The 24,672-nt window shown below is 40.5% G+C and overlaps 1 protein-coding gene and 1 non-coding gene across 2 annotated transcripts; both read right to left on the bottom strand.

Moving 5' to 3' along the window:
- Nucleotides 1-729: 729 nt before the first annotated feature.
- KHDC4 (KH domain containing 4, pre-mRNA splicing factor) lies at nucleotides 730-23,166 on the bottom strand. Its single transcript, XM_048827900.1, is given in 15 exon segments — nucleotides 730-2,179; nucleotides 3,203-3,294; nucleotides 4,128-4,240; nucleotides 5,505-5,660; nucleotides 6,212-6,465; nucleotides 6,715-6,772; nucleotides 7,596-7,656; nucleotides 8,370-8,581; nucleotides 8,907-9,070; nucleotides 13,014-13,066; nucleotides 16,737-16,816; nucleotides 18,384-18,512; nucleotides 22,604-22,844; nucleotides 23,029-23,135; nucleotides 23,137-23,166. Coding segments are annotated over 15 exon segments (1,950 nt in total). The 3' UTR covers nucleotides 730-1,979.
- Nucleotides 8,678-8,805, bottom strand: LOC125626234 (small Cajal body-specific RNA 4). Its single transcript, XR_007353706.1, has one exon.
- Nucleotides 23,167-24,672: the final 1,506 nt, after the last annotated feature.

The following is a 24,672-nucleotide window of genomic DNA, read 5'->3' as shown; positions in this document are numbered from 1 at the left end:
TTATATATATATATAAAATCAAACCCAATAATAAAAGTCCTGCCAAACCAAAGCACTACACTGCATACACAATTCTGCCCTTGTACAGAGGATATGAGAGAGAAGAAAAATTACATGACAGAAGTTAGTCACCTTGCTTAATGCACTACCAAAGGGGGTTCAGATATTGCAGTGTTGAGGGTAGCAAAAGAACCTAAATAGAACAGAACAAAAACTTCTATTTTTTTTAATCATAGACCAAATTTAAGTGGAGAATTTCCTTTAAATTTGTTTCTAGATTGCCTGCTACTACAAATGAGCAAAACTAAATGGTTCAACTGGTTTAAAAATATCCATTTTCTGATACTATTTTAAAAGGTGCTATGTATGTCCCATTGTTTTTCTGCTCCTTTGCACTGACAACGCACAAAGTTCTGTCAAATGGAAAAAAATAAGCTACTGCTAATGTCCAGTTATGGTAGTCTTAGCTACCTGTAACAATAAAAAGGTACAATATTTTCAGATAGAAGAGTGATTTTCAAGTTGTGTCCCATTAAAAACGGTTAATAAGGTTTTAAAACCTTTTTAAAAGCTTTTCTTAGTGAGTAACACTATTTCACCGAAGTCTGTGTCTGTTAAAACACCAAGTTAAGGGCTAGACAGAGGTGGTCACCATTCCAGCCCCAGGTGCATGTGCTGTACCCAAGAAAGTTATCTGACAGAGCTGAAGAAAAAAGATGGAAGCAAAAGGAATATTTGTACATTTATTTATAAGGAAATTATGTTTCTATAATTATTTACAACATGTAGGAAACCAGAGAATAAGTTTATACAAAGCCAGCCAGCCTGCAAGGTAGTCAAAATGTGTAAAAGTTACACTTATTACAATACTTCAAACTATTACTCATGTTTCAAATGCAGACCCGCACCTCCATTTACATTGTGTCCCACCACACATTAGTGGATTCACACATCAATGTTATCAATACAAAAGAGTAATCTTTTGGCAACAGCTTGCCATGATAAGAAAGGCCCCTTTGCAGTTCCAGTCACTGTAAACAATCCACAATTTATTCAGAGGTTTCACTTCTGTGCTTCAGTGTAATAGCAGTGCTTGCAATCAGGTCTTTGGAGATACACAAACCAGGATGCTATATTACTTTGTTAAACAGTCATAAAACAAAACTGGTGGAATCAGACAGAAATTAACAGACTGACACCTTCATGACAAGTAGTATCACCTGGACCAGCTGAAGAAGGTTAGAGTGTACATACCACTGATATACCAAGTATTTCGAAGTATTAGTAGCAAGCCAAATCCATCCAAAATAGAAAATGGGGAAAACCTATATTCCCCCCCCAACCCCAAGAAATCTGCCTAGAACCAAAAGTTATTTTGAGTTACTGAAATTGCATTTTGGAATTAAGCAGGGTAAGGGGGGTAAGAAACACACATGGGAGCAGCTTAAAATAAATAAAATTAGCAATTTAAGGAAACATGATCTTAAAAATTAATCGTGTAATGCATAGATTTTCCTTTCTCCAGTGAAAGTCCAAACATTGAGGACATCTGTTGTCACCACTGACCAACACAAGTTGACAAAAGGAAAATTACTTAAAATAAACACACAAAATCTGTATTTAAGTCAGCCTGGCTGTCTGTCTCCATTTCTCAAGCTATCCAGGGCAAGTGGAAAATGCAGGGGGAGCGACATACCTCCCTGTTCTTGTTCTGTGAGCACATTCCCTCACTGTATAAAAAGTCCGTGCTGCACTGAGTTTGTGATTTCAAATAACTTTTCATAGATGACAAATTCACTGCAGAAATATGGATTGTAAAAATATAATAGAACCCCTTTCAAAAGGGAATAGTGCACCTTTAGCAGCTTCTGCAAAGGTAAGAATAATGTACATTTGCAAAGTTCGTTTTGTAATATACATGCATTATTGCTAGAGGAAAAAAAGGTGTAACTGAGGGTACAAAAACTGTTCTGTAGCTTCTATGGTGCCATCCAAAATGGCATCTGTTGTTTAGCTCGCTGTTGTGAGGAAGGATACTGGTATCCCAAACTCCATGCCTGTGAAAAAGTACTTGCATTTTTATGGCCACCATGTTCCTCTTCTTCATCTGATGAATCTCCAGTATAAGACACCAATCCAAACCCCTTTTCAGCTGTTTTCATCTTCTTAGCTGGATGATCTAGAGGGAAAAAAAACATCCCCCCCCACCCCCCCCGAGAAGGAAGAAAAAGATAAAAATACCCCAAACAAGTTAATAAATAAAAAAAAGACGTTAATTATAAATTGTTAGTTGGACGCCATTTTGAGGTCACAGGGTCAGTGGTCACCCAAGGTCGGATGTCACACGAGACAGCACCAGCAACAGCACATGTGATCCATCAGAACCATGTAAGAGAGCAGAGAAAGAAAAAAGAAACACAAAAGAAAGGTAAAGTTAGCAAATGAGTTTAAGTGACAGCAATTTCACCGTTAAGAGATAAATATGTAAAGAAAAGTCCAAATTTAATCATAAGAAGTCTAATACAATGGCAAACTCTGGCATCAATATTGGGGAAAAACTGAGGTTAAACTAATATACTGTGTCTGCAGCTCTTGGATACAAGGAAATGTGCAACTTTCAGGGCACTTACAAGAACAAGGATTTAAAATGTTCTCTCAAGTAGCGAATATTTGATGCTACAGAATCCTATGAAAAGATGGAATCCACTAAGGATTTCTGTTAGTTGTGGACCACTTTGGGAGAATGTCTACTAGACACATGGCTTACGTTAGTGATTGTCTTAATATACACAGCTATACAATTTGAGCCTGATGGGAATGTAAAACTATATGATATACCAGTGTTACAGAGCAATTTCTTATCAGCTGTGCCTGGGCAGATTATCAAAATTAAAAAAAAAAAAAAAAAAAAAGAGGCCTTCCTCTTTCTTTCAAATTAGGAGTTACACATATCACAGTTCCCAAGGTTTTTCTATCACTCACTTAAATATTTACCTTAGCTCTCAGAAACTAGGTATCTCATGTAAGAAATGCATGGTTTAAAGCCAGTGGAACATGCCCATCTTCTCACTTAGAATTGCAATCCCAAGGACAGCCCAGAATTGACTGGGCATTTCAGTATTTGCCAAAGTCAGCATTATATCAGTACCTTGCAAGTCAAGCTTGCTTTTGCATATGAATTTGTTTTGTCCATTGTGCTCACCGTGGTTGCTCAATAAGGACCCCGATCCATTTCTTTCTTCGGATTCGGTTTTCATTCCGGTCACTGGAAAAGCTGGTGGAGGCATCAACTGCCTGTTTTAATAAAAGTATTATTTCATTAAATTAAATAATTTAGTAATGTTTAAAATAATTATTGACCTATTTGATTAATTTAATTATTCAATAATTAAGCAATATAAAGTATTGGGTTAGGAGGGATTTAAGGGGGGGGAGGGGTGTGTAAAATTATACAACATGGGATTGGAGTGAATTCTAACATCTTGCTAAAGATCTACCAGAAACAGATTAATATTATCTTATGATTTTAAAGGAAAGATCCTGCTTGCATGATGTTTTCCCCATCAAGCACAACAACAAACTAGGTAGATGGGCCATCTCATGGATAGCTCACCATGATTAAGTTTCCAGATAACTTGACAATCTGATCCCTTATATTTCAAAATACCTAAGAAAGTTATTCACTTAGTTCTAAAGAAGATTTGAGAGTTTTTAAAACTTTACCAATATCCCAGATGTATTTTTTCATGTCCTCAAATAAGATCTAGAACATTATTTCTCAACCTCTCTGAACTGGCAATTCCTCATTTGAAGTAGAAAAAAAATATTGCAACAACTTCACATTTAGTAAACATCTCCGTGAGAAGCAAACATAATTTGTGAGTGTTTCAAAATGTTCACAGAGAATACTTAACCTTGAAGGTAAGGGTGTGCAGGGAGTGGGAACCAAGATCATCTTTAGATAAGAAAATTTTCAGTGCCTCACAACCCTTCTGATTGGCTTTTGTGACCCCTGTGTGGGTCACAGCCCACAATTTGAGAAACACTGATTTAGAAGTTCAACTTTTCTTTAGGATTAACAAATATGACTGTAATCCTTTCGTACTTTAATTAAACACAACATTTACCTGTCCCTCTCTCTCTCCTTTCCTGAGGAACTTGCTGGCTTCGATCCCGCCCCATCGATTTCACTCTGACTGGAGAAGCCTGTACCTAAATTAGTCATATGAATGGGTCCATGCTATGAGCAGAAAAACACATGGCATTAGCAAATCTACAACTATGTTATAAGCTACAGCTCCTTAATGAAAATGTCAGGAAGACCAACCTTTCGGAGTATATTGCAAACTACAGACTGGGTTTAATATTTCTAATTTTCTGGGTCTAATATTTTTGTGATTGCCCTATACATAAGGGATCAGGAAATATCTACTGCTCTCTAGTGTAGTTATTCCAAATGCTTTTCCCTACTGTATCCTGAACAAGGTAACTTATGTATATAAACATCTATGAATTGTCACAAAGAATTTTGTATTGCATCTGTAATCAGTGTCTAAAGCCCAAATTTTTAAAGGTATTCAGACTCTTAAGTGCTTTAATCCCTTTTGAAAATTAAATTTAGGCTCCCAAACCAGTTATATGTTGCAACGCTGAGCACTGCAATACCTAAACAATCTCGGCCCAAGTGCTGAGGTAGAAGAGACCTTACACATCATCAAACCCATCTTCCCCACAATGCTCGATTGTACTACCATTAAGCAGCCAGACAACTATCTACTTCCTTCATAGGCTAAAACAGAATGCTACTTGAAACACCAATTTTCACGTCACATACATTTGTGGGTGCAAACATGTCTGCCATTTGAGATTCTGATCCTGAGTAATTTTTTAAGTGTTTTCTGCCAAAATAGCCTTTTAAATGCAAGTTTGGTTAAATTTTACCAGGGGCAATTTGGACTCAGGAAAATACTTCAGGAATGAGAAGACACTTTTCCATGGTGGAAACTTCCCTTACACATGGAAGTGTCTGAGGAAAAGTTGTAAATTATTTTTTATTAAATTAAATATGGCTGTTTGTATGGAGTAAGATTTTTATCTCATAACTTTATGCCTCATGCTATCTCAAACAATCCTCCTAACTACTAAAACTTCTAGAAATCTGAATAGAAGATTCTGGAAGCAATCAATATACTTTGTCTCACAACAAAAGCAACAATTGTTTTTCATTATGGAAGACTGTGAAAAGGAAAGATTTAATTTTTGTCTGAAAGAAATGGGAGGCACTAGATGCAAATGGTGCATCTATTCCAAAGAACAGAAGTGTGAAGTCTCATCTTCATCACTCATGATTAAATTTTAAATTCTATTTAATAATTCACTAGCATCTCCTAAAGTGACAGTCATGAAACAACTCAAACTATATTAAGAATGATCAATTTACAGCCAAGTCTCTTCGTAGGGAAGGGAATTGGAGGCAGGTACTAAAATTGCTTATTTTATTCCACCTGGTATCCCAGGAGTCCTGACTCTCTCTCATCTGGTAGCTCCTCAGTGAAGCGCCTCTTTTGGCCCTGAGGCTGTGGTTGGACTTGTGGCGGTGTAGCAGTCGGCAAGGTTGTTTTTACTGGGGCCGCAGGAAGAAAAGGCCCACTCAGCGGACTCTAGTGACCACAAAAATTAAAAATATAGCATGTAAGAATCTGATATTACACTAACAAAGATAACGGTTTAAACTAATTAAAGTTTACACAAAGGAATAAAATACCTTCAGTACTTTCTCCTCATAAGTACTAAAAAGGCAAATAATTTAAAAATTGTATTTAGTTTAAAGGCCCACTAAGTAGCAAAGTTGTGGAATGCTATCTTAAAGTGATAGCTATTCAAACCTACTCTACCAGTGCAACTGTAGTGCAGTTTATGAAAATGCCTGTGGTAATTAAAATTATTTCCAATATTAACACAGATAATGGGAATTCAAGAAATTTCTGCCTGACTAATGGATACATGCTATGAATGGAGTTGTCATCTCTTAGGTGATTGTAGCAGTACATGACTCAAAGAGACCCAGCAAAATAGCAGAAGTATTTTATACAAGCATATCCTGAAGAAGAAAGTCATCTTGAGTCTTAGAGCTACTATAAAGATTTCTCTATTAGAGGCAGAAACTTGTTAGCCAAGAACTTTAGGCCAAGTTACGCATCTCTTTCTCTACCTGGCCAGTGCTAGCTGGAGGTTGTACTTGTGAAATTGGGTACTGTGTGGGCACAGGTGGTACTCCTGTGGGTAATGTTGTCAACACTCCAGGTGCCAGTGGCACTGCAGGTGGTACTATGCCTGGTACTCCATAAGGTGGTTGAACTGGCTGCTGAGGAGGAGGAACAACAGGGTAACCAGACTGGTAGCCATTGGATGGATAGTATGATGGCTGAGGAGGTATGCTATTTATAGCAGCAGGTTGTGTGAAACCTGGTGAGGAGAAAAAAAATAAAAATAATTACTTCTAAATCAGCTGCAGAATCTAAAAAATGTAATTGACGAGGAAAGGTAAAGAAGGTGGGCTGTTGTTCACTGAAGATAAATGAGGGAAAAGACTTTCAAAATTGACAGGGAAAAATAAGACTGTTGCCCAATACCATCTGACTGGAATATATGTAAATGTAAATATTGCTCATAGAAACAATGTAACTTGCAAACTTCAAAGATATTAACACATACCTGCTAAAGGTACTGCAGTGGTTATTTGATTGACAAATCGGGAGTATTCAGCATGAACCTTCAAAGGACATTAATAGATTAGCAAAAAAATGTATACCATGAACCATGTCAGACTAGCTCTTAGTGAGGCAAAGAATATTTCTTACTACATATTTATCCAGCAACTAGCACAATGTGGCCCTGACTCTGGGTTCTACCAAGAGCACAGTAATGATAATGAACCAAGCAATAAAAGGAAAAGGACAAAACTAAGTCACAGGTATGGCATGGAAGCATGACAGATTTTTACCAGAGATGTACTGCTGGAGTCACTAAAGGTTAGATATAACATTCTGAAATATTTTTATCCTTAGAAGGGATGCAGAACTCCTCTGGCGGGGGGTGGGGAGTAAACTCCTCCGCAGAACTCCTCCTGTTCCTGGACTGCAGCAGGGAAGAGTGAGAGAGCTCTTCTCCCCCGCGGCTGCAACGGGGAGAGAGAACTCCATCAGCCCTGGGGCTGTGGCGGGGAGAGCGCAGGGCTAGAGAAGTTCCACTCTCCCCGCTGCAGCCCAGGAGCAGAAGGAGTTCTGCTCTCCCAGGGCTGATGTGGGGAGAGGGGAGCTCTCTCGCTCTTCCTGCCGCAGCCCAGGAGCAAAAAGAGTTCTGTATCCCCCACTGATTACTGGGAGGGCCCATATCGCTGCTTCCCCGTCTTGCACACACCCCCTGCTCAAAGCCAGTTGTTTCCTTGAAACATACCACCACCAGCATGTCAAAGCTTATGAAAAGTTTTGCCGAAAACATAATAAAAGCAGTTACAACACTGAGGCATAGCAGAGCTAAAAGGGACCCTGAAATCTCATATTTATGGGAATAAGCCACCATTAAAAGTCACTTACAGTTTGTAATAGATTCTCACACAGCTTTTTGGCAGCTGCCAGACCTTCTGGTTTTGGATGACTGAAAAAACAAGAGTCAGAAACTTGAAAAAAGTGCATTAGTGGTCTTGCTCTTTTATGACTGAATTTTATGACTAGGCTTGGGTGCTTCTTCCTCTTTACTTCCTCCATTGGGTAGTGCAGTTCCAGGCCTTTTCCCTCTCCCTTCATATAGGTGATCAACTGCTTGTCTGCTCAACAGCACATCTAGACCTCTGAACTTTCATTTAGAAAGTAAATGTGCCCCCACTTCCTCTTACAATGAAAGTTCAAAGAGGCTCAGCTGCTGCAGGAAGTACTACAGAGGTCAGTGACCTGATTGAAAGAAGAACATTGCGTTTTCCTTTTAAATTCTACCACTTGTAAGACACTATCAGTCAACATTAAAAGGAAAATTCTACATTCTTCTTGTAGTCCATCTTCTGCTCTCAGTAACAATTTGACGGTGCTTAGAGTATATAGACGTAGTGTTTTATGAAACATTTAAACGGGGGCATAACATCTCTTTCTAAACAAATCCAACTAGAACTACACGGTACTGTGTTCTTGTGCAAAGCAGTAAGTTAAGATTAAACTGCATGCAATTTTACCTCTTAAGAAAAGCAGTTGCTACATTAGACAGTGTTTCATTCAAGCTTACTCAGCTGTCAGATGAAGATATTTCTATGCTTTCAGCATAACCTGAAATTACATTCCGAATGACTAGATCGCATGGCTTCTTAAAATTACCCATACCTTATGTAGATGTACATAGGTTCAAAGGCTTCTCTGCCTGAAGCTGGCTCTATGCAGCCCGAGCCCTTCCCACGTAGGAAGACCTTGGCACCAGTCTCAATTTGAATGTGTTGTAAGTAGGAGCAGCCAGGCCCTTCCACCTTTTCCTTCACATTAAATGTAGGTACAGCATGTTCCAGACCAACAAATAATTTGTCCTGAACGTAATGCATCTGCAAACATAAAACAGTAGACAGCTCATCATTCCATGTATAAAGTTTACAACTCATTTCAAAGGATAACTATTTGACTTCTGTAGGAGGAAGTTTAAATGTTGGATGGTACAGTCAGTCCTCTGCTCTTCTGTAAGTAGGACTGCTCTCTCCGTCCCCTTCCTCTAGGAGGATGGTATCAGCAGAGCCCCACTTTACAGACTCCACCTTGTTAATCCTCCAGTTACCACAGCGAATAAGAGTTTAAAAAGACAAATTTACAAATGGATAAATCTTACAATATGAGCATAAAATTCTACAAGAATCACAGGTATGCATTACATACCCCTGATTGGAATGGAGGCTTCTGGCCAACAGCGGAAGACAGTTGGGCAATGGGAGCAGGCTGGTGATAAACGGTAACTGTAGCTCCATTGAAAGTTGGACTGGAACCAGTGGCAGCTTTCACTACTCCATTAGTAATTATTTCTTTAATTCGGTTTACAGCTCCTGTTGGGTATAACATAATACCACTTTAATTTCAGGAAAAGCATCCTACCAAATGACTAGATCTTCGGGTTCTTCATACTTTAAATCCTTTCTTTTGATTGGACTACCCAAGCCAGAAACCTGCTCTTGCTGTAAACAATATCTGCATTACTGGCTTGCCTGATGTTAATGCCTTGATATTACATACACAGGAGATCAGCCATGTCTTTTCTATTTCCAGAGTGCCAGTGCCAATCCTTACACCAAGTAGATGCTATATTCCCAAACCAGAGGCTGTTTGAAACTGGAGCATTCTAATAAAACTTTTCAGAATCCAAACAAGTATGCACAGGTTGCAAAAACAAAAAAACTACCCTAAACAACCCAATGTTGGAAAGTCTTCCAGGAGCACTAAACTGCTTCCCCAGATCTGTTTCATTCTCACCTCTTCAGCAGAGTTCCAACCCTTAAAGTGACACGGTGCTAAACAAAATACAGCCCTGGCATTCCAGTTAGTTTACACAGAAACAAATACTCTACATTTATACTAGTATTATACACATGCTAACTTCGGAGTGCTAAAAGAACACGTGGACAAGATACCTGAACAAAAGCAAACTAAGGCAACTGATACAGTCTACTCATTCCCTGTACTGCAATTCTACTCCTGGGCCACTTAATTTGCCACATCCTAACATTATTTGTTATATTAAATATCATTTAAATCATGTTGCCACTACTCTACATACATTTAGACTACTGAAAACTAAGTCATCTTGAGGATTTTACTGATTTTATGTAATCCTTAGCAGAAGAGAATCACTCTTACTGATACTATTACTAGAGAGATGTTTGCCTTTATTTCCATAATAAATGTTAAGGGTTTTTATTTTTTGCTAGCAATTTTTCTCCAGATGAAACTTGGGGAGTGACTTCACCCAGGAGAGAACAATTTTCTTAATTTTCATTATCTAAAAGATCAGAGTTTTAAAAAAACACAGGTGTTTTTAGTGCTGTTTTCTCATCATGAACACAAGTACCTTTCACATGGAGCTTAAGATCACATTGTTCCGGAGATTCAAACAAATCATTATTTCTCCATTAAGTTAATCATTCCCAACTGACTTTAGTCAGTTATTAATTTAACACTTAAACAAGTAAAATTACACATGCTCTCAGGGATCATCACCATCATCTGTGAGAAACAAAACAGGAAGCATACCACCCATTGATTAGAAATCCTAAAACGAGTTAAAAAAAGTTCCACAGCAACACTTTCCAGTCTCTAATATGAAGAGTCCATGGGCCTGGCCTCATCCTTAACACTACCCATTACACCACAGTGAAAGTCTCTTACTTGTGAGTTCTCAACCTTTACGATTTTTTTAACTAGTTTCCTATTTTTCAATCTAGGTTTTGTTTTTCAAAATAGGCTAAAATAAAAGACTTGTTTATATTGGGGAGCCACGTGAACATTACATTCTGGTAAAAACATTAGAACTTAATAACTCTGGTTCCAGCTCATTTGTGCATCCTAGATTTTGCAAACTGAATTTTGCTATCAGTATGCTTGGAGACAGAATACTAGTTCAGAATTTCAAAGTGAGCAAAATCAAAATGCCTGAAATTAAAATATAAAAATACTAAAAGCTCATGTTAAAGGAGTCTATGGTTCCAGATGCAAAAAAAAGCCCACCATACCTCATGTCAGGGTTCCTTCCCCACTCTGATCTCTATGGTACAGATGTGGGGACCTGCATGAAAGACTCCCTAAACTTATTCTTACCAGCTTAGATTAAAAACTTCCCCAAGGTACAAACTTTGCCTTGTCCTTGAACCGTTTGCTGCCACGACCAAGCATTTTAAACAAAGAACAGGGAAAGAGCCCAGTTGGAGACGTCTTCCCCCAAAATATCCCCCCAAGCTCTATACCCCCTTTCCTGGGGAAGGCTTGATAAGAATCTTCACCAATTTGTACAGGTGAACACAGACCCAAACCCTTGGATCTTAAGAACAATGAAAAATCAATCAGGTTCTTAAAAGAAGAATTTTAATTAAAGAAAAGGTAAAAGAATCACCTCTGTAAAATCAGGATGGTAAATACCTTACAGGGTAATCAGATTCAAAACAGAGAACCCCTCTAGGCAAAACCTTAAGTTACAAAAAGACACAAAAACAGGAATATACATTCCATCCAGCACAGCATATTTTACCAGCCATTAAACAAGAGGAAATCTAACGCATTTCTAGCTAGCTTACTTACTCACTTAACAGGAGTTGTAAGGCTGCATTCCTGATCTGTTCCCGGCAAAAGCATCACACAGACAGTCAGACCCCTTTTGTTTCCCCCCCACCTCCAGATTTGAAAGTATCTTCTCCCCTCATTGGTCATTTTGGGTCAGGTGCTAGCGAGGTTACCTTAGCTTCTTAACCCTTTACAGGAGAAAGGGTTTTGCCTCTGGCCAGGAGGGATTTTATAGCAGTGTATACAGAAAGGTGGTTACCCTTCCCTTTATATTTATGACACCTCATTTACAAATATAGATAAAAACGATGTACAGAATCACAATGTAAATGCAAGCCACACTATCTCTATATTAGTCATTAATGCAACAGCATAGAACAAATAAATATGGTTGATATGGAGCCAGATATTGCCCAGGCACAGTCCAATGAACAGAGGAGCAAAGGTCGCTTTATCCCATCTTTGCAACCGCTGAATTCAGGCCTGGTCCAGGGACTGGCATGGCCCACAACTGCTGTTCTAACCTACAGCTGTTACCCCCACAGCTACCTATGGAGCTGCTCCACAGCCCAAAATATCCTAACCACAAAGTGATCCAGCAATATTCCAACGTTCCATTATAATGGGGCCTGCAAAGGAGAACAGGATGTGGTGACCTATGCTGGCCCTGTGCCAAGAGAATTCCCAACATGGGGACCCAACAGATGTTCTGGCCAGAACTGGGGTCCTTGTGTCAGACTGCAAGTGGTAATAAGATGTGTTTTTTCTCCCCAGTTGGGTGATCTATATTAGCAATTATTTAAAAATATTTGTATGTAGAAATTACATAATTGAAATCTGCATACTTTGATAAATCTGTACATTACAGGAAAGGTTTCACACTGGTTTATCAGGATTAGGGTGGGCATATGAGGACTGCAAGTAGTGTAAAGGAGGGAAACTGGGAGGGCGAACTGACAAGAAGAGCAGATGTGAAGTTGAACAACTTTATTTATTCCTTTGCTTTTTTTAAAATTTGTGTTGGTGGGCTATGCAATCTAGCCTCTGTAATTCAAAACTCACCTTTTGTAACAACACCACTGAGGGCTCATCTACACTGGGAGTTTACATTGGCATAGCTCTGTGTCTCAGGGGTGTGAAAAATCCACACCTCAGAGATGTAGCTATGCTGACCTAACCGCCGGTGTAGACAGTGCTAGGTTCATGGAAAAATTCTTCCATCAACCTAGCAACCACCTCTCAGGGAGGTGGATTACCTTCACCAATGGGAGAACCCCTCCTGTCAGCATAGACAGCATCTACACTGAAGTACTATAGTGGCGCAGTTGCAGTACGGAAGCTGTGCCGCTGCAGCGGTTTAAATGTAGGCACGTATCCTTAGATTTGAATATACATGACCAGAGAGAGGGCCTCTCCACTTATGCCCCACCATGCCAGTTCTTGCTGTGTCTCACCTGCGGACAGATGGCAGATTATTCCTTTTTATAGTGGGGCTGCACCTGAGCTCAACAAGTCACACCTTGTGGTCCATCAAAGCCTTAGTTTGATGACTTGTAGGATGCAATGGAAAATGCTTCTGTCTTTTCAACCAACAAGGGATTTACCATTAGTGCATGAACTGTTACCTTCTCCCAGATAATTTACAGCTCATAATAAAAATATATATCAAATTAATAAAAAAACACAATAATACAGGACACAACATTATGTATTACTTACTGTCAACTAGCTCTCGTGTCTGCCCCTGGACATGGAGATACAAAGGCCGATCCCTATTAAAAGAACACCAAAACATTCTATGAAAGCACTGACATCACCATCCAGTAATGAATTCATCCCAATTCCATTACAGTTTTGATAATGCTACATACTTTTCGTTCATAAATATAACAACAATCCCTGCTGAATTCTGAGAGAAATGGCAGCAAAGCAGAGATCAGCAGCCTGAGAAAGTGTAAATAAAAGTAACTGAGTATTTCTTAACTACGTATTTTTCATTGAATTTCATGACCCCTTGATAGGCAAAGGGATACAATCTACATAAAAAAATTCAGAAGTTCCTTGTTTGAATGAATGAAGACTCCCTAGATTAATAAAACCAGGAACTTGAAAAATATAATTAATTTTAATCATTTACATTGCATTTACTCTTTGGATTTCACTTATCTGGTTCAATTGCCCAAGCTTGGTCAGTTTCACTTTGTGGTTTGCATATTAACATGCTGCCATCTCCCAGACTTTTATTGTGACAGGTCTACCAGCCCAAGAGATGGCAAGCTCCACACCAGTGTGCTCCTCACTAGGAGTGACATCTTGGCTCTACTGAAGCCAATGGCAAAACTCCCATTGACTTGGGGCCAGGATTTCACTCTTAACAGCATGCAAGCCATAATCCAGAGTTCCATAAGGAAGCGCATAACATCTCCCACACACATGCTATTTAATAGTGCAGCAAAATATTAAATATGCATTTATAGATCTGAAAAGTGAAACTCCACCCTGGTCACATTCATGAAGGCACCTATCCTTGAGCTGGTTATGTAAAGAAAAGGTACCTCGAAATTTACATCATGCTGCGATTTCATCAACAGCATTATGATAAACTACTAATTTAAAAAGAACAGGAGTACTTGTGGCACCTTAGAGACTAACAAATTTATCTGAGCATAAGCTTACATGGGCTACAGCCCACTTTATCAGATGCATAGAATGGAACATATAGTAAGAAGATATTTATACATACAGAGAACATGAAAAGGTGGAAGTACCCATACCAACTGTAAGAGGCTAATTAATTAAGAGGAGCTATTATCAGCAGGGGGGAAAAAAAACTTTTGAAGCGATAATCAAGATGGCCCATTTCGGACAGTTGTCACGAAGGTGTGAGGATACTTAACATGACGAAATAGATTCAATTAGTGTAATGACCGAGCCATTCCCAGTCTCTGTTCAAACCTAAGTTAATGGTATCTAGCCTGCACACGAATTCAAGTTCAGCAGCTTCTCACCGGAGTCTGTCCCTGAAGCTTTTCCGTTGCAAAATTAATCACTCAGTGACAGACTTAAAGGTGGCAGAGAGGCTGAAGTGCTCTCCCACTGGTCTTTGAATGTTATGATTCCCGATGTCAGATCTGTGTCCGTCTATTCTTTTGCATAGAGACTGTCCGCCCCGGCCAATGCACATGGCAGAGGGGCATTGCTGGCACAATGGCATATATCACATTGGTAGATGTGCAGGTGAACGAGCCCCTGATGGCGTGGCTGATGTGATTAGGTCCTATGATGGTGTCACTTGAATAGACATGTGGACAGAGTTGGCACTGGGCCCCGCTGCAAGGATAGGTTCCTGGGCCACTGTTTTTGTTGTATGGTGTGTGGTTGCTGGTGAGTATTTGCTTCAGGTTGGGGGGCTGTCTGGAAGCGAGGACTGGTCTGTCTCCCAAGATCTGTGAGAGAGAGGGATCATCTTTCAGGATAGGTTGTAGATCTTTGATGATGTGCTGGAGGGGTTTTAGTTGGGGGCTGAAGGTGACGGCTAGTGGCGTTCTGTTATTCTCTTTGTTGGGCCTGTCCTGTAGTAGGTGACTTCTGGAATATGAACAAGAGGCTGCCTGGCAGCTCTCTAACTCCACATTCTACAGGCAATTATCCTCTGATCCCACTGAAGATTACCAAAAGAAACTACACCATCTGCTCCAGAAACTCCCTGAAAAAGCACAGGAACAGATCTGTACAGACACATGCCTAGTACCCCGACCAGGGGTATTTTGTTTGCTACCCAAGATCCATAAACCTGGAAATCCTGGAAGCCCCATCTCAGGCATTGGAACCCTAACAGCAGGATTGTCTGGCTATGTGGACTCTCTCCTCACGCCCTATGCTACCAGCACTCCCAGCTATCTTAAAGACACCACTGACTTCCTGAGGAAACTACAATCCATCAGTGATCTTCCAGAAAACACCATCCTGGCCACTACGGATGTAGAAGCCCTCTACGCCAACATTCCACACAAAGATGGACTACAAGCCATCAGGAACAGTATCCCCGATAATGCCACGGCAAATCTGGTGGCTGAACTTTGTGATTTTGTCTTCACCCACAACTATTTCACATTTGGGGACAATATATACCTTCAAGTCAGCAACACTGCTATGGGTACCCCCTTGGCCCCACAGTATGACAACATTTTTATGACGGACTTAGAACAACTCTTCCTTAGCTCTCGTCCCTTAACACCCCATCTCTACTTGCGCTACATTGATGACATCTTCATCATCTGGACCCATGGAAAAGAAGCCCTTGAGGAATTCCACCATGATTTCAACAATTTCCATCCCACCATCAACCTCAGCCTAGACCAGTCCACACAAGTCCATTTCCTAGACACTACTGTGCTAATAAGCGATGGTCACATAACAGTCAGTAGGTTTCCAATATAGGGTGGTGGTTATTACTTACCTACATGCCTCCAGCTTCCATCCAGGACACACAACACGATCCATTGTCTACAGCCAAGCTCTAAGATACAACCACATTTGCTCCAATCCCTCAGACAGAGACAAATACCTACAAGATCTCTAACTACAATACCCACCTGCTGAAGTGAAGAAACAGACTGACAGAGCCAGAAGAGTACCCAGAAGTCACCTACTACAGGACAGGCCCAACAAAGAAAATAACAGAACGCTACTAGCAGTCACTTTCAGCCTCCAACTAAAACCCCTCCAGCACATCATCAAAGATCTACAACCTATCCTGAAAGATGATCCCTCACTCACAGATCTAGGGAGACAGACCAGTCCTCGTTTCCAGACAGCCCCCCAACCTGAAGCAAATACTCACCAGCAACCACACCCCATACAACAAAAACACTGTGCTTATGCTCAAATAAATTTGTTAGTCTAAGGTGCCACAAGTACTCCTGTTCTTTTTTCTGATACAGACTAAAACAGCTGCTACTCTGAAACCTACTAATTTAAAGCTTCACTTGAATCTCAAAGCAAGAATTCCTAGTCTCAATGTAAATAAATTATTCTTGAAATGCTCATAATACTACACACTGAAATACTTGACAATAGAGATAAACCTTCACATGTACTAAAGTTCCCGGGAGTAACTGAAAGCAGTTTTGATTTCATATTAGTTCGACTATTACCATAGTTATTTAGTATCTGCACTGCTGTAGCGATTAAGAGCCCTAGTCATGGGCCAGAATTCCACAGTGCTAGGTGCTGTACAAACACAGCTAGACATGCAATCAGTATTTCAGCCTGATGATAATTAGCCTATTAAAAGCCTCCATAATAACCACAATACCAACTTACTCTGCTACATAACAGAGAATAATCTTTGAGGGTAACTATATATATATATATATATATATATATATCTCCACATAAGTATCCAACCATGATGCCAAATAATTTAAAAGAACTACAAACCCAGGTGCTAATTTTGCTTTCTCCTCCACAGTCATGAACCTCCCTCGAGTAGAGACAGCTGCTCCACTCAGACGACTTATCTGTAGACATTAAAAAAAAAAAAAAAAAAAATCAGTTATGAGTAAAGCCCTGCTTGAATTGCAGGATGATTGTAAAATAATTGCTGCTGGGTTGAGGACAAGACATGGAAAATAGCGGAAAAGTAATCACAGACCTTTATTCATTTGGCCAGAGAAGACCTACTTGTTTAAGAAAAATTTGCTGGAACAATATAAACACTCAAGTATTATGTTACACCTGCTAATTTATTTTTTTGGAAAACCAGACATTTTGCTGCAACTATATTACTGTCATTAATGCATGGAGCTGAAAGCATGAGTCGCAGATGCCTGGGGCTAACAGCGGGAGCCCCGGGTGGCTGACAAAATTGGGGTGGAAGCCTAATATTGCAGGATCCACAATGTTGCAGCCTTAGTTATGAAACAAGTGGAAACTGAAATAGGGACCAGATAGTCAGTGAAAATTAAACTGATTAAATAAAGATATGGAAACACTTTAGTATGAAGAGAGATTGTAAAGACCAGGACTGTTGATTTTAAAGACATTACCTGATAGAGAGATGATAAATACTATACAAAAGTTACATTGGGCACTTCAGTTTACCTTTAATTATACAAGACAACATTAAATTATGTTGAAAAAGAACATATTTAAAGCTGAAAAAAGGAATTTTGTGTGTTTGTGGTACAAAATTACAAGGGTTTCTTTCCCCCCCTTTTTTTTTTTTTTTTTTAAAAAGGGGACTACAAATCCTCTGGGTTCAGGATACAAGCGAACCTCTAACTAATGGGCATCAGCAAGACACCTCTTTCAGGGGCAATTTATTTCACTTTGTTTCTTACATCTTCATTTGAAGCTTCGGATATTGGCCACAGTCAGAAGTCCAGAATAGATGGACCAGTGTTCTGATCCAGTATAGCAATTCCTATATTTCTACAAAGACTGAACAGAGGTGTTGCCTTTATAGGCAAGAGAAGGAAAAACCTGATGAAGTGAGCTGTAGCTCACGAAAGCTTATGCTCAAATCAATTTGTTAGTCTCTAAGGTGCCACAAGTACTCCTTTTCTTTTTAGGAAAATCAATGCATTTAAAAATGTTCCAGCTATGTGAGTAATCAAAGTCATACTCAAGATAAATAAGACCATCTGGAACAGAAGGTACTTCTATTTTAACATCATAAGCAAGATTGATTTTTATTAGTCCCTAGAAGATAAGAGTTCTAATCTAGTTGTTCACCTCTAACAACATGGATTCCCTCAAACTGGAACATTAAAACTAACACATTGGAGAGCTGAATGTTGCTCCAATCACAGGTGCTACCATGTCTCAGCATGAGGTCTCTATGTAAATTATTTTGAATATTTTTACAAGCAGTCACATATTTCACTATTCTGTCGCATAGTTTCAAACTCAGAATCTAGTCACTCTGGCCAATAAGTTACAATGTGGCTTATGGACCCCTGCCATCTCCCTACCCACAACCCAAACACTTTTTCTAGGAACCTTCCCTGAATCGACGAACATTAATCCTTTTAAACTTTAAAAACAGTTGAAAGCCAAAGAATTAGATACAGCTTTTTTACACACCTCGTCCTGAGTTTGTCCTCTTGTCAACAGGTTTCTGCATGTGAGGGGCACATCATTGATTTCCACTTCTGCTACTACAAGGTCATCTTTACTTTTGCTTGTGGCCGAACTTTTCCCTGGGGCCTGTAGCTTCAACAGACCATTACAAAACTTTGATACACGGCAATACTCAGTTGCACTATACAACAAGACAACTTGACCAGAATGGTCCTTTAACACAAATAACAATGTTGTCTTTTTGTATCTCCTTTCACGCTCTGAACTCATTTGCTTTACAATAAAAAATTATTAGTTATATCTAGTATTCATTACTTACCTAGCTCTTCACATCTTCAAACATCCTGTATAAATACCAACTGATTAATCATTTTCAACACTTCTCTGAGATGGGTATTACTGTTTCCATTTTACAGACAGAGAACCTGAGAAAGGAAGAGCTTTGTAGCTAAGGAACTGGATTCCTGTGAGACTTTGGACAAGACAATTTCTATTTGCCTCAACTCCCCGTGTGTAAAATGGGGAAAATACTTTCTTTCACACTTAGTGTAAACTGTAAACTCTTCCAAGATGGGACTGTCTTTACTATGTGTTGGTACAGTGCATAATAAAATGGGGCCCTGTTCTCAGGTATAGTTTCTAGAGGCTATAATAAGACAAATAATCATGATAACAAAGGCACAAAGAGGTATAGCTGGAGGAGGTTACAATCACTTTGGAGGACAGGATTAGAAATCAAAATTATCTTGATAAATTGGAGAACTGATATGAAATTAACTAGATGAAATTCAATAATGACAAGTGCAATGTCCTAGACTTAGGATAGAAAAATTAAATGCACAAATAGAAAATGGGGAAGAACTGGCTAGGCAGAAAAGGATTTGGGGTTATAATGTATTACAAATTAACTATAAGCCAATAATCTGATGCTGATATAGTTGTGGGATGTATTAACAGGAGTGTCATACGTAGGTCACAGGTAACTGTTACGCTCTGCTTGGCACTGGTGAGCACCCAGTTTTGGGCACCACACCTTCCGACAATATGGACAAACTAGAGAGAATCCAGAGGAAAGCAACAAAAATGATGAAAGGTTTAGAAAAACCAATTTACGAGGAAAGATTAAAAATACTGTGTATGTTCTGTCTTGAGAAACAACAATCAAGGGGGGAACCTAATAGTGAAATACATGGTACCATTGGTCTTTATGGAAACCAAGTAAATTAGGAAACATTAGAAGTTACAATACACTTAACAATACTCAAAAACATCCAGAGAGTGGACACACTTCATGCTCCTTCCATGGTGATTTTGAAGACTGCTTCAAATCAATATACCTTCTCATGTTTCTTTCCAGGAGATGCAAGCAACACCCTACTGAGGCCAAAAACCTCAGATCCTCATGTTGGAGCCCGTATCATGAAACAATAGAGAATGAGGTTCTGTGATTGTTTCATAGGAGGTTAAACTCATCAACCAATTTCACCAGTTAGCAAAATTCTGAAGATTCCTGGGAGAAAGGAGATCTTAGAGAAATGTTTACTACATAAGCCCATATAACAAATTTTCAAAGCAAGTTTTAGATAAACCTTCCATCATTTCAATATTTTTACTCGGTGAATAAGGACTCTGACAAAATAAGGACTAAAATTTTTAATGCAACTTCACAGCACTGGCTCTGTTAGATTATGAAAACTTGCTGGAATTGATGGTTCTTTCTACCATCAGCAGGTACTGGAAATTACAGCGTAAAATGTACCATAAATATCCACAGTTTTTAAAGAAACGTTTATTAACATTACATGTCAACTGGCTAGAACAGGGGGCTAGGAGGCAAGAACACCTGAGTTCCAAATCTGGCTCTACCACTGACTAGGGGGTTCCTTTACACTACAGCTGGAGGTATAATTTCCAGTTCCGGTAGACACGTCTCCTAGCTTTGATTGAGCTAGCATGCTAAAAACAACAGTGTAGTTGTGGCAGTGCACTCATGGCACGGGCTTAGAGTCTCAGACGGAATTAATACTCAGAGAGCTAGACAGTGCTGCTGCCCATACTGCCTCAGCTACACCAACATTTTTAGCATGCTAGCTTTATCAAAGCTTGTTAGGATATGCAAGGGTTAAGTAAAGAGCTGGGTAACCACTAGCATGGTATTAGAGAGGAAGGCATGGGCAGGCACTCTCTTCGTTTGATAAATGAAGTGCTACCCCTCTCCCTTCCCTTCCCCTTGTTAAGGATTAATAAGCATTACAGCTGCATAAGGAATGTGGGGATCTAAAAGATATTCTTTGCGTAAAGCAGTATTATCTCCCCCTCCCTTCCTTCCCCAGCAACATAAACGAGTTTGGGGTCTGTCAAGGTTCCTTCCCAACTCTGAACTCTAGGGTACAGATGTGGGGACCTGCATGAAAACCTCCTAAGCTTATTTTTACCAGCTTAAGTTAAAACTTCCCCAAGGTACAAACTATTTTCCTTTTTCCCTTGGACTTTATTGTTGCCACCACCAAACATCTAACAGATATATAACTGGGAAAGAGCCCGCTTGGAAACGTCTTTCCCCTCAAAATCCTCCCCAAACCCTATACCCCCTTTCCTGGGGAAGGCTTGATAAAAATCCTCACCAATTTGCATAAGTGAACACAGACCCAAACCCTTGGATCTTAAGAACAATGAAAAAAGCAATCAGGTTCTTAAAAGAAGAATTTTAATAGAAGAAAAAGTAAAAGAATCACCTCTGTAAAATCAGGATGGTAAATACCTTACAGGGTAATTAGATTCAAAACATAGAGAATCCCTCTAGCCAAAACCTTAAAATACAAAAAAACCACAAAAACAGGAATCTACATTCAATTCAGCACAGCTTATTTTCTCAGCCATTTAAAGAAAACAGAATCTACCACATACCTAGCTAGATTACTTAATAAGTTCTAAGACTCCATTCCTTTTCTGTCCCCGGCAAAAGCATCACACAGACAGACAGAGCGAGACTTTGTTTCTCCCTCCCTCCAGCTTTTGAAAGTACCTGGTCTCCTCATTGGTCATTTTGGTCAGGTGCCAGCAAGGTTATCATAGCTTCTTAACCCTTTATAGGTGAAAGGTTTTTTCCTCTGGCCAGGAGCGATTTTAAAGGTGTTTACCCTTCCCTTCATATTTATGATAGGGTCATGGCCCCTTCCTCCCACCCCTGTGAACTGCTGATTAATGGAAAATGTGGCTATAATTACTGCAAAAAATGTATCTTCAAGGTAAAAATTATTTGTAGAATATGCTTATGCTGTAAACAGTAATAGGGGTGGGGATAATTATATCCAGTATATAGCTATTAACAGTCATTGTATGGGCATTCATATTACTCAATAAGGGTTTTGGGGGTGTTGCAGTAAACATAGATATTTACATATTAACTTAAAATTTAAAAAAAGTGTGCTGTAACTAATTAAGTGCTTACTCGACAATTGGGTTGAGGGGAACAAGCACCGCAATAAAGAAGCGCATCTACTCAATCCCCCGATGGGTCAGCCTGCTCAATCTTCTATCAAAGCTGGTGTGTGTATGTCTACCTTAACTGGAAATTACACCTTCAGATGTAGCATACGGGTACCCTATGTGAATTTTTAAGCAAGTTACTTATGTTGTGTATGCTTTTGCATCTGTACGGAAAACTTCTTGTGAGGATTCCTTAATTAAGGCCCTGAACATGCCACTAAACACATGGCTAACTTTAAACATGTGAGCAGTGTGGGCTCAAAAAGGCTACTTGTTAAAGCTTAAAGTTAAATATGTCTTTTTATAGGATTGAAGAATTAATATGCATAAAGTATTTTGAAGAAGCTATAAGTTCAAAATATTACTAAATCAAGTTAAACTTTTTTTTCTTGAGGAGAGTTGTAGAACTGATCTCTCAATAACTGAAGCATCTCAGTTTCTAAAGTCTTCTGAATACAAAGTGGGGTCTTTCTATTGAAATTTGTATCATCCAAGTCCCAACATGGAGCTTCCTGTTCAATTATTAAATTTCCATTATGTTTAAATCATTTTATTTTTTTTAAATCTTAAACTCTTTTTAGAAAATTGACAAAATATCTGAAATCTTTCACAGTTCACTGGACTGTGCCTTTGGCCTTAAACCCTAGACACTAGGTATCTTGGTAGCAAAGTATATTCACGCATTATAGCAAACATAAAGAGAGGTGGACACAACCCCCTACCCTGCCACTCACTTTGTCTGTAGTGTTCGCTGTTGGTTTCAGTTTTCCTTTAGCCATGAGCATCGCATTGATTTTCGCTGCCACAGCAGCAGCTGCATCCAGAGCTCCTGAGGGGGCCGCAGAGCTTTCGGAACCCTGCACACCGCAGACGCTATCTCCGCTGCTCTGGAAGGGGCGGCCAGGCAGTGGGGCCGAACCAGGAATAATGAAAAGAGCAGGAGACGGACCGGGCTGGTCCCACTTACTGCGGCGCCTGGAAAACAAAACACGCTCAGCTTCATCTCAGCTCCGACACCCCCCCCCGCCCCACCGAAGTCTCCAACCATCTATCCCCTCCCCCAAACTGCAGGGACCGTCCTCGGCCCGGACCCCCCCCCGCGTGGAAATGCTGACTCCAAACCCCCACCCACCAACCAGACTCTCAAGTCCCAGCTCACCCGCCAGCGGCCCCAGAATCTCGCTGCCCTGTGCTCCCCGCTGACATGGCTCCGACCCGGCTCAGCCACCTCCGCTCCAAACTCTTCGTCATTTCCGCCAGCCCAGAGCCAACTGACGCAATTTCCGACCGTTGTCATAGTGATCGCACAGTTCCAACGACTTCCGGTGTCCGGTTCACAGGAATCCTGTCCGTGGCGGTGTGACGGCAAGTTCCGGTCACTGTTCCTAGTGGGATGTTCTTGATTGGCTTAGAGATCCGGTCCGGTAGTGTTCCTGTTATATTATTTGGCTTACCAAGGCACTGTCGGTCACTGTTCACGGCAAGACTAGGACGTGCAGGGCAGCAATGGGTTTAAAATATCAAAGTTGCATCTCTGTTTCCGAAGATTGAGGCGGATCGTGGCTCGTTCTCCGCAGAGCTGTGGGAGAGAGCCCAGGGTGGGCCTAACAGTGCTGCGGGACGAGATCGAGGGGCGCTGTAGCACAGCTCTGGGCGGAAAGGGTATGCTGCATGTTTCTGAAGGTTAAGTTGCTGCAGAGCGGCAGGAGGTGGTGAGTTATTGCCCTAAGCCTCCCATGCTGAGCCTGTTCTTCTCGTCAGCCTACTTTCTGCCTTTAATCAATGGCTGCTAGTTAAAGTAGCCTGTGGCAAGAAGTGGTAACACCAGGGATGCGGCCCCCAGAAGGCAAACCCAGCACTCAGGAGGCAAACCCAGCCCCCCAAAGGCGATCCCAGCCCTCTGAAGGCAATCACAGATCCTTGAAGGCAAACATGGCTGTCAGAAGATAATCCCAGCCCCCAGAAGGCAATACCTCAAAGGCACTAATGGCCCCCAGATGGCAAACATGACACCCAGAAACCTATCAGGTTAGGTGAGGGTGAGGGTTTAGGGTCGGGGTCTAGGGGTTAGGGGTTAGGGGTTAGGGTGAGGGTGAGGGGTGAGGGTGAGGGTTAGGGTTAGGGGCTTAGGGTTTAGGGTTGGGTTTAGGGTTAGGGTTAGGGTTTAGGGTTGGGGTTAGGGTAGGGTTAGGGTTTAGGGTTAGGGTTTAGGGTTAGGGTTAGGGTTAGGGTTAGGGTTAGGGTTAGGGTTAGGGTTAGGGTTAGGGTTAGGGTTAGGGTTAGGGTTAGGGTTAGGGTTAGGGTTAGGGTTAGGGTTAGGGTTAGGGTTAGGGTTAGGGTTAGGGTTAGGGTTAGGGTTAGGGTTAGGGTTAGGGTTAGGGTTAGGGTTAGGGTTAGGGTTAGGGTTAGGGTTAGGGTTAGGGTTAGGGTTAGGGTTAGGGTTAGGGTTAGGGTTAGGGTTAGGGTTAGGGTTAGGGTTAGGGTTAGGGTTAGGGTTAGGGTTAGGGTTAGGGTTAGGGTTAGGGTTAGGGTTAGGGTTAGGGTTAGGGTTAGGGTTAGGGTTAGGGTTAGGGTTAGGGTTAGGGTTAGGGTTAGGGTTAGGGTTAGGGTTAGGGTTAGGGTTAGGGTTAGGGTTAGGGTTAGGGTTAGGGTTAGGGTTAGGGTTAGGGTTAGGGTTAGGGTTAGGGTTAGGGTTAGGGTTAGGGTTAGGGTTAGGGTTAGGGTTAGGGTTAGGGTTAGGGTTAGGGTTAGGGTTAGGGTTAGGGTTAGGGTTAGGGTTAGGGTTAGGGTTAGGGTTAGGGTT

This window comes from Caretta caretta, chromosome 24 (genome assembly GCF_965140235.1).
Source record: "Caretta caretta isolate rCarCar2 chromosome 24, rCarCar1.hap1, whole genome shotgun sequence".
Lineage (NCBI taxonomy): Eukaryota > Metazoa > Chordata > Testudines > Cheloniidae > Caretta > Caretta caretta.
This window is presented reverse-complemented; position numbering and strand designations above follow the sequence as displayed.